This window comes from Eulemur rufifrons, chromosome 29 (assembly GCF_041146395.1).
Source record: "Eulemur rufifrons isolate Redbay chromosome 29, OSU_ERuf_1, whole genome shotgun sequence".
In the NCBI taxonomy this organism is placed as follows: domain Eukaryota; kingdom Metazoa; phylum Chordata; class Mammalia; order Primates; family Lemuridae; genus Eulemur; species Eulemur rufifrons.
In genome coordinates, this window is record NC_091011.1 from 84,784,141 (window position 1) to 84,800,398 (window position 16,258).

General features: G+C 35.7%; 1 protein-coding gene across 2 annotated transcripts in view; it reads left to right on the forward strand.

Moving 5' to 3' along the window:
* The window catches only part of NUP205 (nucleoporin 205), a 76,380-nt gene that overhangs the window by 19,422 nt on the left and 40,700 nt on the right, over positions 1-16,258 (forward strand). For both annotated transcript variants that reach the window (XM_069462547.1, XM_069462548.1), the window contains exons 9-17: positions 2,270-2,386; positions 2,570-2,707; positions 5,427-5,577; positions 6,957-7,162; positions 8,533-8,715; positions 10,257-10,307; positions 10,917-11,126; positions 14,644-14,743; positions 15,191-15,328. In XM_069462547.1, coding sequence (XP_069318648.1) covers positions 2,270-2,386; positions 2,570-2,707; positions 5,427-5,577; positions 6,957-7,162; positions 8,533-8,715; positions 10,257-10,307; positions 10,917-11,126; positions 14,644-14,743; positions 15,191-15,328 — 1,294 coding nt within the window. The remainder of the gene's footprint in view (positions 1-2,269; positions 2,387-2,569; positions 2,708-5,426; positions 5,578-6,956; positions 7,163-8,532; positions 8,716-10,256; positions 10,308-10,916; positions 11,127-14,643; positions 14,744-15,190; positions 15,329-16,258) is intronic.

The window sequence follows — 16,258 nt, forward strand, 5'->3', positions numbered from 1 at the left end:
ATGGTACTGTAACTGTGATCCAAAACAGGATTATAGAGCCATTTCAGACAGTTCCTTCATAGTATGTGCTCTGTGCCAAAGAAGCCATCAGAATTGTGGCAGGAAGTAAATGAAGGAAAAAGCCACATTTTTTGCATGTATATTATAAAACTGCTTTTTTTGTATGTATATTTAAAAAAGAAGCACCCTGAAGGGTCTTCACTTGTAATATATTGTGCAGTTCTAATACCATATCTCCTGAAAAACATAAGACAAATGGGAAAAGTATCCAGAATAGCAACAATCAAGGAGTGAAGTGCTTATTCTTTATTTGATGAGTCAGGTATGTTTTTAGTTTCTCCTGTGTTCCAGGTACTATGCTAGGTGTTGTGAAGAAGGGAAATAAGTAGGGGATTTATTTCCTACAGCAAAGAATTTATAATACAGTTGGAGAGATAGGAGATATGCACAAAAAACTACAGATAGTAACAGTAATTGAGAAGTATAGACAGTAAATTACAATGGATTTTGTTAGTCTAAGGATAGCTCACTCAGGACTAGAATAGTCAAGATATATTTAACAGATAATTTGAGACATCAGGAACCTTGAAGGACTTGATGGGTTAACATCACAGAATTTTGGAATAAAAAGAAGCCTGCGAATCCTTTCATTTTATGTTTGTGGAAATGAACCCTTAGAAAGGTTAAGGCTTAAAAGTTTTTTCTAATTAGTAGTCCAGATGGGACTTGGATTATGGAGTGATAATCATCTGGAAAGATGAAGGCTGAGAGGCATTTGAATAGACAAATCATAAATGGCTTGGTTAACGATGAATTTATTCACACAATTCTGGGTTCTGGCCTTTCTTTAATAGATATAGCACTATTTAGGTAATCTGTGTCTTCTTGAATGAGTTTTGGTAATTGGTGTCTGTCAGTGAATTTGTTCATTTCATTCAAATTATCAAATTGATTGGCATAAAGTTATTCCTAATGTTCCTGTATTATATTAATACTTTTTGTTTCTGTAGTGATGTTTCCTCTTTAATTCCTAATATTGGTAATTTATATCTTCTCCCTCTGTTCTTAATTAACCTGGCTAGAGGTTTATTGATGTTATTGATCTTTCCAGTGAATCAGCTTTTGACTACATTGATTTTTTTACATTTTGTTTTACTGTTATTGGTTTCTGCTCTTTATTTTCTTCCTTTTGTTTTGGGTTTAAACTGTTCTTTCCATTTTCACTTTCTTAAGGTGGAAGCTTAGATTATTGATTTGAAACCTTTTTTCTAATATAAGCATTTAATAATGCTTTAAAGTTACCGCTAATCAGTGCTTTAACTGTGCTACACAAATTTTGATATGTTGTGTTTTCTTTTTTGTTAAGTTTAATGTATTTTCTAATTTTCCTTGAGACTCCTTTGATCAATGGATTATTTCAAAGTGTGTCTAATTTCAAAATATTTGGGGACTTCCAGATATCTCTCTGTCATTGATTTCTAGCTTAATTCTGTTGTGGTCAGAGCACATACTTTATAGGATTTCAATTTGTTGTTTGTTTTATGGCTCAGAATATGGCCTGTCTTGGGAAATGTATATATTCTGTTGCCGTTCGGTGGAGTGTTCTATAAATGTCAATTAAGTCAAGTTGGTTGATACTGTTGTCTTCCATAGCCTTGCTAATTTTCTGTGTACTTGTTCTATTGAATATTGAGAAAGAGGTGTTAAAATCTTCAGCTATAATGTAGATTTGTCTAGCTGTGATTTTTTTTTTTTTTTAAGGGAGAAGTAGTTTCATATTTCTTTTGGAATTCAGTTCACCCAAATGTTATAAGGCAGTAAATTTCAGTTGGGGCCTTAATGCTCTTCAGAGCATGTTGAGGAAATGCATGAGGGCAGTTTTGCTTGTTTCAATGACTATAGTGTTGTTATTGGGGATTCATAGTTAGTTCCAGGGATGCTAAAATGTCATGCAGTGTTCAGGATAATCCAATCCAGTGAAGAAATGTTCTGCCTAAAAGTCAGTCATGTCCCCATTGAGTAACACTGATTAAACTCAATTTGTCTGTAGCAGAAAATGCATTGAAGTTTTAAAACATAAATTATGGATAGTTGTATTGCAGTAAAATTCCAAGCATATTTCATATGTCACTCAAGTGGAATAAATATTTAAACAATGTTTTTCTTGTATGTAGTCACTTTAAGACAGTTGCCTAATTTCCTGATTTCATTATTATTAAGCCATATATAATAAATTTACATATTAAACTGTATCTACTAAATTTAATAGGTGAAACAGCTGAGGAATCGGGCAGATGAAGATGCTCGAATGATTCACATGAGTATGCAGATGGGTAATGAACCCCCCATTTCACTTAGAAGGGATTTGGAACATTTAATGCTCTTGGTAAGCCATTATATTGGAAAGCTTGTCGTCTTTCCCTTCTTCCATTATTTTTTCTCCAACTTTGGAAAATTTCAGGTCTAATTCTTGAAATCCACAAGAGATTTCAATACAAAGCTACTTTTCAATTTAAAGTAATTTTTGAGTCATAGGTATTTCCTCACAGCCTTTGCTTACTCTTTGCAGATTGGTGAGCTATACAAAAAGAACCCTTTTCATTTGGAGCTTGCTCTAGAATACTGGTGTCCCTCAGAGCCTCTTCAGAGTCCCACGATCATGGGTTCTTATCTAGGAGTAGCTCATCAGCGACCCCCTCAACGCCAGGTGAGTAAAGACTCTGGTTTCCTACTTTTATACTCTGGTATGGTAATAGAGAGTCTTGAAAACATGAAAGATGTTACTCCCGGATGTTATTGATGTTAACACAAGTGACCACTAGTGTAACCTTTAGAAATTTACACTTTTCCCTTTTATTTAAGAAAATTTGCAACCCTTAAATTTAAGTTCTGATTATTTTGTAGTTTATGTAGTTAGCCCTTTGTTAGATACTAGATGTGTGCTGAATCATTAGAGGCATAAAGGCATCTAGTTTCTTTATGTATCACTTATTTGAAAATTATTAGTATTTTAATCTGTCCTCTACAGCTGTGGTTCCCAAACCCCAGGCCGCAGACTGGTACTGGTTAGTGGCCTGTTAGGAACAGGGCCAAACAGCAGGGGGTGAGCAGTGGGCAAGTGAGGAAAGCGTCATTTGTATTTACAGCCACTCCCCATCACTGACATCACGGCATAAGCTCCGCCCCCTTTTAGATCAGCTGCAGCATTAGATTCTCCTAGGAGCATGAACCCTACTGTAAACTGTGCATGTGAGGGATCTAGGTTGCGCGCTCCTTATGAGAATCTAATGCCTGATGATCTGAGATGGAGCTGAGGCAGTGATGTTAGTGCTGAGGCTGCAAATACAGATTGTCATTAACAGAGAGGTTTTACTGCACAATAAATGTAATGCACTTGAATCATCCCAAAACCATCCCCCAACCCCACCCCCTGGTCCTTGGAAAAATTGTCTTCCTTTTTTTTTTTTTTTTTTTTGAGACAGAGTCTCACTCTGTTGCCCAGGCTAGAGTGAGTGCCATGACATTAGCCTAGCTCACAGCAACCTCAAACTCCTGAGCTCAAGCGATCCTCCTGTCTCAGCCTCCCGAGTAGCTGGGACTACAGGCATGCGCCACCATGCCCAGCTAATTTTTTCTATATATATTTTTAGCTGTCCATATAATTTCTTTCTATTTTTAGTAGAGATGGGGTCTCGCTCTTGCTCAGGCTGGTCTCGAACTCCTGAGCTCAAACGATCCGCCCACCTCGGCCTCCCAGAGTGCTAGGATTATAGGCGTGAGCCACCGCGCCCGGCCCAAAAATTGTCTTCCATAAAACCAGTCCCTGGTGCCAAAAAGTTTTGGGACTGCTGCTCTACACGTATGACAATAACCAATATACATAATTCTTGTTGAGTTGGGGAAGACAGGATAGGTATAAGTATTAAAGAAATAGGCTTAGGAGTTTTAATTGATGGCAAAATGCCTTTCAGTCTGTAGATAATATAGGCAAAAGTCCATTTTTTTATCCTCTGTTAACTGAAGTATGATGTACAGAAGCAAATAAAATGGATTGTCATATCAGTGTTCATTTTTTGGGGACTCATGTTCTATAAGCTTTCGTGCTATATATTTTTTATTTTTTCCAGAGTCTGGAATCAGATGCCTTTTTTAAAAAAACCTGTGTTTATTACATTTATTGTTTCAGTTTTTTCCTCATCTAAAAAATTTTTGGAGAAGGATTTATTAAAAAATTTCAAAGGTTTTTAAAAAAACTTTCTATTATGAAAAATTTGAAACATATGAATGACAGAGTAATTATAATAAATGTCCAACATCTTTATTTCACATCTGAAATTAATATCTTGCCATGTTTGCTTTATCTTCCACTATTATTTTTACCACTTTTATTTTAAAGTAAATTATAGGCAACATGACATTTTATTCCAGTAATTAAATAAGTATGTATCTCTTAAAAGTAAGGACATTTTTCTACATCATGATAAACCATTGTTACAATTAACAAATTTACAATAATTTCCAGAGATCTGTTAACACTTTTAGTCTGAGTTCCAATTGACGAATCTGACTAATATTTTTACTTGATAATAGATTTAAGGCGTAAGCAAGAAAAAAGGAAAACCTAAGAAGTGGACTTAGGGAACAGGAGTATAGGAGCGTGGTAGTGGTGGAACACAATGCAGAATATGTTTAGGTTACCATCAAAAATGATTTCAGTGACTGGGATTTAGGAACTCTGAGTTCTGAGTATACCTTTGAATTTGTTGGTTGATTTTGGATGAGAAAATTTCTTCAGCTGTTTTACATATTTAAAATAGGAATAGGCCAGGCATGGTGGCTCACGCCTGTAATCCTAGCACTCTGGGAGGCCAAGGCGGGTGGATCGCTCGAGGTCAGGAGTTTGAGACCAGCCTGAGCAAGAGCGAGACCCTGTCTCTACTAAAAATAGAAAGAAATTATCTGGCCAACTAAAATATATACAGAAAAAATTAGCCGGGCATGGTAGCACATGCCTGTAGTCCCAGCTACCCGGGAGGCTGAGGCAGTAGGATCCCTTAAGCCCAGGAGTTTGAGGTTGCTGTGAGCTAGGCTGACACCACGGCACTCACTCTAGCCTGGGCAACAAAGCGAGACTTTGTCTCAAAAAAAAAAAAAAAAAAAAAAAGGAATAGCCTTATATTTCGTGACATTGTGATGTTTTGAAAAGAATGTACTTTATGTTCACAAAGGTATTCTATAATTGCATTAAATTGCTAATGATAAGACTGAAAGAATAATTTTTCATAAATAGAATATCAGTTAAATTTATCTTTTGCGAGGATTGAATCAGATTAGTTTTAATTCATATGTAGTCTTTATCAGCTAGTCCATGTTGCCTTAATGTTCAGATATACATTATATAAACGATTTGCTTTTCTTTATTTCAGGTTGTCTTATCAAAATTTGTTAGGCAAATGGGTGACCTGTTGCCTCCCACTATTTATATTCCTTATTTGAAAATGCTCCAGGGGTTGGCCAGTGGGCCCCAGTGTGCCCACTACTGTTTCAGCCTGCTCAAAGTCAATGGTAGTAGTCATGGTAAGGAAAATCTCAATATTGTTAAAATACATCCTTATGCTCTTAAGTTCAGTATCTCACTGTGTATTAAATAATATTGGTTATTTGTGCTGGGTTCTGCCAGAGGTATAAATTATTTTTATAGTAATAAGGCGAAAGAAGCACACTGGTGGCTTTATGCATAGTGATGCCTTGATTATGATCTCACAGATTAGGGAATTTTGCCATTCTCCTTTATAAAATACAGTTTAACAAATCAGAATTAATATATATAAATTTTCAAGAACATATCTGGTGCACAAACCAAAGTATATAACTTTGCCACATAAGTTTGATTTCTTTAATTTATCTTCATAAGTACTTGTTTTCTAAATATGTGTATTTAGAATTTTTCTCTCGACCCTCTCCCAATTTCCTCATTTAATTTTCAGACTTAGGTCTAGTAAAACCAAAAACACTGCAAAAGGGGAAAAAAATTAAACATCTGCTTTGTTAGATACTTATTATTTTCATTTTTACATGTGAAGAAACTGAGGTTTAGAAAAGTAATTTACTCAAGGTTACAAGTAATTGGGAAGCCATGATTAGAATTGAGATCTGTCTGGGTCTAAAGCCAGTGTTTTGATTACTCTGTCAAGGCCTGCCTGTGTTGTATGCTATGCTTTTGTTTCCATTGCTTGGTATAGTGTAATTTATAAATCTAGGCTATGTTTATCTCTTTCTTTGGGAATTTAGACTCATTTGTGAATTATTCTATGGGAAAAAGCAGTCCAATATAGTTACATGACAACATAGAGAACTCTCCTGAATATAAAATAGACAACTGACATCTGAAAGTAATTTCCCTTTACTTTAACATGGGTACCGTCCCTTTCTTAAAAATTAATCCAGAGGAAAAACTAACCCTAGTTCTAGCTCACAGATTCTAACCCATTTCCAACATGCTACTTACTTATCTAGGATAAAGATTGCCTTTGTGCTAAGACAAAGGCAAACAAAGTTTATTATTTTTTCTGTCTTTTTTTTTTTTTCTTGAGACGTAGTCTTGTTCTATTGCCCAGGCTGGAGTGCAGTGGTGCGACCATTGTTTACTGTGGCCTCAAACTCCTGGGCTTGTGTGACCCTCCCACTTGAGCTAGGACTATAGGCATGGGCCACCATGCCTGGCTAATATTTAAAGTTTTTTGTAGAGATAGGGGTCTTCCCATGCTGCCCAGGCCAGTCTGGAATTCCTGGCTTCGAGTGACCCTCCTGCTTTGGCCACCCAAAGTGCTGGGATTACAGACATGGGACACCACGTCTGGCCCCAAAGTTTTTTGTTTTAAATTGGTTTTCACTTCATTTCTAAGCAAATGCCTAGCCAGTTTTGAAAGAAAATTCTGTGCTATCTTTTTTTATAGTTGAAAATATTCAGGGACCAGGTGGCAGTCCTGTTTCTTGGGAACATTTCTTTCATTCCTTAATGCTTTACCATGAACACCTCCGGAAGGATCTTCCAAGTGCAGATAGCGTCCAGTACCGTCACCTTCCTTCACGTGGCATCACCCAGAAGGAGCAAGATGGATTGATTGCTTTTTTACAGCTCACGTCTACCATCATTACTTGGGTAGGTAACTCATCCACAGCATAATTTTATTTGCATTCTAGCATAGTGGCATTGTAAGGGCCCAAACATATTCTTTTAATGCTTAAAGTTTATGAATGATAAATTTAGCATATATATATAGTGTTCTGTCCTTAAGCTCTTTGTTTTCTTGACCTCTAGTGGAAGTTATGGTAGCCCTACTCATTGATGTAATCTCAGTATGAATATAATAGCCCGAAAGAAAATAGAAGGACAAATAAGAATCAGTTGTTGGATACACTTCCTTTTAGAAGGTTTCCTAGCATGTGTGTGTTGGTATGTGTGTGTATACATAAAGAATATTTTTAATTAAAAAAAGGTTTATTTACTGAATTACTTTTCTTCTCCTTTTCTCCTTACACCAAACCATCTTACCTGCCACTAACAAAGTCTTTGTAAAAAACGTTATTTGCATTACTGTACATAATTTCCCAACTCCTATCTTTTAGTTGTTTCTGTTGTTCACTAAAGCAAAATTAAGTTGCTCAGCCTAACATTCTCTCTGAAGGATAGAAATAGTGTCTTCTAACTATTTGGTTTTTCTAATAATGCCTAACATTATTAGGCATCAAAATGTCAAGTTAGTAATTATTTCTCATGGAATTAAAATGGAGATGCGAGGGGAGTATAGGGAGGAGTTGGTTAACAGATACAAAATTGTAGCTAGAAAGGAAGAATACATTCTGGTGTTCTGTAGCATTGTAGGGAAGGAAAATGTAGTTAACAATAATTTATTGTATATGTTCAAAAAGCTAGAAGAGGATTTTGAATGTTCCCAGCACAAAGAAATGATGAATGTTTGAAGTGATTTATTCATTACCCTGATTTTATCATTAAACTTTGTAGACGTGTATTGAAAGATCACTCTGTAACCCATAAATATGTAGTTATTACATGTCAAATAAAAATAAAAGGAAAAATAATGGAGTGATACTTGATATCATATATTTCCATTTTTTTCCCTCAGAAAAGGACAAGGTATTTATTCCTTCATACATTATATTGCTGTGTAATATAGTATGTTGTTCCAGAAAGGATTTAAAATGCCTAAATATGATATATGTGACCCTGGCAGACCATTTATCTCTGTTTGTATTATTTTCCACACTTGTAGCTGCCAAAGTAGTTCTACAAAGACTATTTCTCTTCCATTCTTTAAGTTGACTGAACTAGTGATCTAATTTGAACCACTGGTAGAATTCAAACATAAATGATGGGCTTATCCTTGTTTTAGTATGTATTAAACCTGTGAGAATGCAGTGTAGTGCTAGCAATTTAGATGATTGTTGGCCATTTTTCTTAGCTTTTGAAAATGGAAAGTCTCTCTTACTCTTTTTATGTTCAATTCTCAGAGTGAAAATGCTCGTTTGGCACTTTGTGAACATCCTCAGTGGACCCCTGTTGTGGTGATTCTGGGTCTCCTGCAATGCAGTATTCCTCCTGTTCTAAAAGCTGAGCTACTGAAGACACTTGCAGCTTTTGGAAAATCTCCTGAAATTGCTGCTTCCCTCTGGCAGTCATTGGAATACACTCAGGTAGCGTTATGAACTCCCTTTCTTATTCTAATTTGAAAAGTGAGACTTGAAAATACTGTAGAAGCATGAGCATTTGATTGAGACTTATATGATGAACTTCTCAACTAGAGTTACAGTTTGGGGCCTGAAAAGCAACAGAAACTAATAGGCTCGGGTTTTTCTCTTGGATCAGTTGAGAACTTCACGAGGCTGCTGGACTCTCTTAAGATCTTGTTTTTCAGTGATTGTAAGATAATACTAGAAGAACAGAATTCTTTTACTCTGTCTTTAGACCAGGCTAATGTAAGCCTTCAGAAGTCATCTGCACTCGTGGGGAAATGTGGGGAATGTCTGCTTTTCTTTTCTGCTCCTTCTGTGTCCTTCCTGCCCCATACCAGCAGAGTGAAGTATCTCTGTATAGCTACATGGAGTCACTGGAGTTGTTTTCCCATTAAAGGGTAGGTCCAACTGTTTGCCAAGTTTGCATAGTAATTTTACCAGCAACCAGAAGACTTTTTATTGTTGGTCATGAAGGCTTATTGCCAGGACCATAAACTTAACTTTGGGCAAAGTGGGAGTGCAACAGTAGGAATTTTTGACTTCTGCACACTGAGGGAATATACCTGGGCGGACGTGGGAGGGAAAATAAATGGGTGATTTAATGATTAAGGTTTCAATGACTTCAGAATTATTAACTTTTTCCATCCCTAAATGTAAGCTCTCTTGGAATTTTCTATCAAGTATAGTTATTCTATATGTGATAAAGTGAAAAAGAAAAATAAGGATGTGCTTTATAGAAGTATCTCTAGGAAAATGGTTAGGTAGAATATTTGTTTGTCTTAGAAGTAATATAACACAAGGGGGCCTGTGATTCTAACTCATTAGTCACAGAGGTAACCATTTTTTAAATTAACAAAAAATACATTTTTTTAAGAGATGGTCTCGCTGTGTTGTCCAGGCTGGAGTGCAGTGGTGCATTATAGCTCACTGTAACCTCACACCCCTGGGCTCAAGGGATCCTCCTGCCTCAGCCTCTCAAGTAGCTGGGACTACAGGTGCACACCACGCCTGGCTGATTTTTAAATTTTTTCTATAGACTAGATCTCACCATGTTGCCCACACTGGTCTCAAACTCCTGGCCTCAAGCAATCCTCCTGCCTCAACCACCAAAAGGAAACCTATTAATAAGCTTACTTTTGATTTTCTGGTGCCACAAATAGGGCTGGTTTTAAACAGACCAGTGTGTTGAACTCTGGTGAGATTTCATCCCATAAATTACTTTTAAGATCATTCCTAGAATATCTGAGAGGAAATGTGCTGAAAAACCATCTTATGTGCTTTTAGAAAATCTGTTTTCAGAACTCCAATTGAAATTTCTACTTGAACCTGACAGAATTGCTAATGAAAGTCCATCAAGGGAACTCCTCAATTGTGATTTCTGGTGGACGTTGTGAGATGTGTGGGTGCAGTGGGTTGAGGTATATAAGTATTATGTTGCCAAGCCACTACTGTTCATTGATGAATGAGGAATGCTTCTGACATTTACTTCTTACTGTTTTAAGATACTGCAGACCGTCAGGGTTCCAAGCCAGAGGCAAGCTATTGGTATTGAGGTAAAGTTTTCCTTTTAGTTTTAAATGCTATGTTCCTTCATACATAAAAAGACTCTAAAAACTTATTCTTACCCTATTAAGTTTCTGTAATTTTTAAATTTAATATATTTTCATTTGAAGGGTTTTCTGATCAGTGTTAAAATTGAGATGAAACTTAATGAAAAGAACCAAAATATTTAATGTTTCAGAGTTGAGTTCAAATGGCTACATGGCAGCCATCCAAACAGAAAGTTCTTGGTTTGAACTCAATTTAATTAGGTTGAGTCAGCCCGAAGTGAGAATTTAATTATTTTAGCTTCTTTTCTTTTCTGTCTACTCTCCTGCTATCTTTTTTAAATAAATATTAAAGATTTCTATTTTTAATTCAAGGTTGGGAACAATATGTGGGAATTTGAAATTCTTTCATCTGACTCATCTAGATTCATGTAATATCTTTGTATCTTTTCCTCTCAGTGAAAAATGGTAATGTCTGTTATGTGTCTTTTGGTGTGATATAGCACTGTTAATGAGTTAATGTCTGCAAAATGCTCTACACTTCATAGTTGGTAGTTTTATATTATCAATTTTTTTTTTTTTTTTTTTTTTTTTTTTTTTACTTTTCTTTGAAAGGTTGAACTAAACGAAATAGAATCCCGGTGTGAAGAATACCCGTTGACTCGGGCCTTTTGCCAGCTCATTAGTACCCTGGTGGAAAGCTCATTTCCTTCTAATTTGGGTGCTGGACTGCGGCCCCCTGGGTTTGACCCTTATTTGCAGTTCCTCAGAGATTCTGTGTTTCTCCGATTCCGTACAAGAGCTTACCGGAGAGCAGCTGAAAAGGTGATGTCCAAAGAAAAACTTTTTCCTCCTTACTCATTCACTGCTGCTTTTTCTTTTATCAAAGGTATAAGGTGCTAAAAATGCATGTTAGTTTTTGACAGGTAGTAAAATTCATAGTCTTAATTCTGAAATGTCTGTGGTCTGATTTGTTTATATGCGTTGAAAAATAAATTTGGCCATTAAAACCAAAGCACTGACACATTAGTGATCAGTAATCTAGTTGATAGGAGTTCATAGTAATTCACATTCTTTTTTTTTTTTTTTTTTTGAGACAGAGTCTCGCTCTGTTGCCCGGGCTAGAGTGAGTGCCGTGGCATCAGTCTAGCTCACAGCAACCTCAAACTCCTGGGCTTAAGCGATCCTACTGCCTCAGCCTCCCGAGTAGCTGGGACTACAGGCATGCGCCACCATGCCCGGCTAATTTTTTGTATATATATATTTTAGTTGTCCATGTAATTTCTTTCTATTTTTAGTAGAGACAGGGTCTCGCTCTTGCTCAGGCTGGTCTCGAACTCCTGACCTCGAGCGATCCACCCGCCTCGGCCTCCCAGAGTGCTAGGATTACAGGCGTGAGCCACCGCACCCGGCCCACATTCTTAATTGAACAAATTTTGACTGAAATTGAACCAAAAATGTCACACTGTGTTGGAAACACACTGCTGCACCTTTATTGGGATGATTTAGGTTAGGGATCAGAATAAGTTTAACTTACATATTAATTTCTATTGATGAGTAGCACTGTCTTGTGAAGTGTTGCCTTAGTGGAAAGGAATATTGTGATCCCTTGGGCGTGTCTGCCGTGGATGGAGGCTATGGGAGCACTGACATTTATGCACATATTTACTCTGCTTGCAGGATGCTCGTGACTGAGCTTATTGTAATATATCATCTTATGTAATTCCAATATTACTGTGAGGCAGGTACTATTAATATTCCCATTTTACAGATGGAGGCTTAGCAAGGTTAAGGAACTTGCCTAAGGTCCAGGACCAGGATTTGAACGTAGGACTCTGATTCCAGATCCAAGCTCATAACCACTAAGCTATGTAAGAAACCCTTCCAGGTTCTGATGTAATTCACTTTAGTCTATAATACTGTTTATTACCTTACAGAATACCCTTGGATGTGTTTTGTAGGAACATTTTTGCTTTATTTATATAGTTTGCTATTTTTGAACCTGTTGGGTTTTTGTTGTTGTATTAATGATTATAAATATAATTTAGTTTTTGCTAATTTGGGGCAGTTAGGAAAATATAGTAAAATAAAAGAAGAAATTATATCACCCTTAATCCTCTTGCCAAAGGGAAGATAACTACTTTTGGTCTTTTTCCTATGCATGTATACTTAAATAACATTGAGATAATTAGTTATATTAATTTGTTTTTTTTTTTTTTTTTTTTTTTGAGACAGAGTCTCACTCTGTTGCCCGGGCTAGAGTGAGTGCCGTGGCGTCAGTCTAGCTCACAGCAACCTCAAACTCCTGGGCTTAAGCGATCCTACTGCCTCAGCCTCCCGAGTAGCTGGGACTACAGACATGCGCCACCATGCCCGGCTAATTTTTTGTATATATATATTTTAGTTGTCCATATAATTTCTTTCTATTTTTTTAGTAGAGACGGGGTCTCACTCTTGCTCAGGCTGGTCTCGAACTCCTGACCTCGAGCGATCCACCCGCCTCGGCCTCCCAGAGTGCTAGGATTACAGGCGTGAGCCACCGCGCCCGGCCTAGTTATATTAATTTGTATTCCTTTTTTGCCACTTAGCATCATGGGGATTTTTCATGTAGTTAGAGATTTTCTTCTTTTCTTTTTTTGCCTATTTTCATATTTTCAGAAACAGAGAGATTCTTTGAAAATAGTCTTTTTAGTGACTGCATGATATCTGTTACTTGTATCTAGCATAGTTTATTTATTCGTTGCCCTATCATTGGACATAGCTTGTTCTTAATACTTGGTCACAAATAACTGAAGTTCATTCTTTGTCAATTGCTTTAGACTTTTTGCTTCCCAGGTGGTAAAAATAAGCACTGAGAGGGGTATACATTTTATTTAAGCTCTAGAACTACCTTGTTAACATATATTTCCCGATTGGGTGAAAACAGTAACAGCAACCATGCCTTGTTAATAAAAGTCATTTCAGATGAATAATGGATGCTGATAATTGCAATCTCTTCAACAAAATGTTCTGGCATTTTTTTGTGCTTGTTTTAAATATCTCATGTTCTTTTTCCTGAAAAGGTCGTTATGACCTGAGTGTTTAGAGATTCATTCAGCTGCATTCCTTCCAGATGTTACCACTTTTCACCCATGCATAGCTACACTTCAAGTGATGCTGCTTTCCTGCTACCATTGATTTCAGTTCCACCCCAACATATTTACTCTAAAAAATTTTGCCCTAATCTTGTGGACTATTTTACTTGAAAGTCTTCTCAAGGCTTAACCTATATAACTCTATTTTAGGATGGTAGCTGCTCACAAAAACAATGCTTTGGATTGAGAAAAATAACAAATACAGAGTGTTAGAGGCAGTGTATCAATCATAAAATCCATTATTATGTGGTAATATGTCTTTTTTATTTAAATAAATTTTTTTGGAAACTTTGGAAAATATGAAAAAGTGAATAATTTTAAAATAATAATAAAAAGTCATCCTATAGTTCCATTCCCAAACTCAGGCTTGATAAAATTATGTGCAATGGAAATAATGATTTAAAAATAATTTTTAAAACTACTCTGTCTATAATGACCAAACCAGTCTTATTACAATTCTTTGCAGTGGGTTTTTTAAGAAAAGTTTTAATTTTATTGTCTGTATAGTTGTGCATAATTTTCCTTTGGCATAAGTATTTTTCCTTACTTGTTTCATAACTTTTAAATACATTTTTAACAAGAAAGTGATAATGTGGTCATTTGGGGCAAGCCTACCAGTGATTGTGTCTTCTTACCTCTTTGACTATAGCCATGGGGTGGAAGCCTGGTCTAAGAATTGAAAGACCTGTGCTTGACTTCCAGCCTGTTTGCTGCCAAGCTTTATGTATGTATGGTCTTGCAGGATTCATTCACTCACTGCTCTGAGATTCACTGGCTTCACTTATTAATATAAGGATGATTAGATAAGATGATTTCTTAGATATTTTCCAGCTAAGATTCTTAGAGACAATGTGAAATATTTGATACTTGGAGAAGTGTCGAAATCTTATGTTTAATTGTAAAGTAACTGTGACTGCATACCAAATGCTTTAATTTGTCAATGAAGCCCAAACATCTGCTATAAAAATGTATCTGTATTAGTAATGCATTAAAAAATGTTTTACCTTAAAAACAAGCCAATTCATTATCGTTTAGCAAAACAAAGCAAAATAAATTGAGTTTTCTTTATTACTTAGCATAAATTTAAAAGTAGATAAGGGACTTCCCTCATTTTCTGGAGAAAAAAGTGGGAGGAATGAAAAGCCTGGCAAGGCTACCTTAACCTTGAACTATTTTATTGTTGCTGAAATATTTGTGTCTTTCTATAGTGGGAAGTTGCAGAGGTTGTTTTGGAAGTGTTTTATAAATTGCTCAGAGATTATGAGCCTCAGCTTGAAGATTTTGTAGACCAGTTTGTGGAACTCCAAGGTAATTTAATTCTATCACTTTCAAACAGGGCATCAGCTATTTATATAGCTATTTGTTATTTATAAAGTATATATTATATGCAAGTTAAAATTATTTATATTTATAAATTAGAGTTTAATTTTTTCTTTCATTGTTTTAATCATTTTAATTGTTCTGTTCGAGAGAAAATAAAATTTTACTGAATGGAAGATCAAGAACACTGCATTATTGCTTCTTTAATGAGTTAATATATAATAGGTGACTAACTATATATAATAGGACTATTTGCAGATCAGTCCTTACAGAAATTACTACTGTATACGATTTGTGTCCCTGTCTCTAAATTGAAACTTGCCTTCATCTATTTAGATGCCATTTAATTTACAAATCTCACATATTTCATATAAATCAACGGTGTGACAAAGATACTAATTCATCATCTCTTGGACTATGTTATATTCTATTTAGGAGAGGAAATCATAGCCTATAAGCCACCTGGATTTAGTCTGATGTATCATCTTCTGAATGAGTCACCAATGTTAGAACTTGTTCTTAGTTTACTGGAAGAAGGAGTTAAGCAGCTTGATACCTATGCCCCTTTTCCTGGTATGTGCCTGAAAGTCTTTATGTCTTGAAAACCATTTTGATGTTTTTATCTTTTGTAAACTGAGAGTTTGAAATAGCTTATCTCTGAAGTTCTTTTTCACTGTAAGATTCTCTTTGCATCTATAGTAGTGTTTTCAGTGAGTCATTTAAATGAGAATGTATTGTAAATGAGGTAGACTACAGAGAGACATTCATTGCAATTGTGTCTCACTGCAGGGTTTTTATAAATAAAATGATATTTCTGTCACTTTAATGTCTTTAACATAACTAACTTTAAAGTAGTTTTTGTTTTGTTTTCCCCATATTTGTAAAAGCACTTACTATAGTGCCTGATACATAGTGTTCAATAAATTTTATTTAATATTATTGTTACCAATAATTATTTATTGAATGTTTACTATACATTTGGGTCTTTTAAAAGCATATTGCATGTATTAATTCAGTCAGTCTGTTCAAAAGCCCTATGTGGTAGATCTTGTTATTTCCATTTGACAGGTAAGGAGACTGAGGCACAAAGGGGTAATACTGACTTTCCACAATAATCATCAGAGCTGGGATTTGAACCTAGCCAGTTTGGCTCCAGAGCCCGTGCTTTTTACCACTATATTGTCTCTACTTAATGTGGCTGTGATCTAAGTGAGAAAAGACAGGTTTTAAACATATGAAGTATAACTGCATAATCAGAATACACAGATAAGAAACCATGGAAAGAATTAGGCTAGAGTTTTAAATTTGAATGGTGGGATTATAGGTGATCCTTATTTATATTTTCTGCCTTGTTTTCCACAATGATTGGAACTTACTCTAAATCAGAGTTTCTCAACTTCAGCACCATTGACAGTTTGGGACTAATTCTTTGTTGTGAGTAATGACCTGTGTGTTGTAGGTTTCTGTGCATTAGATCAGTGGTTCCCAACCTTTTTGGTACCA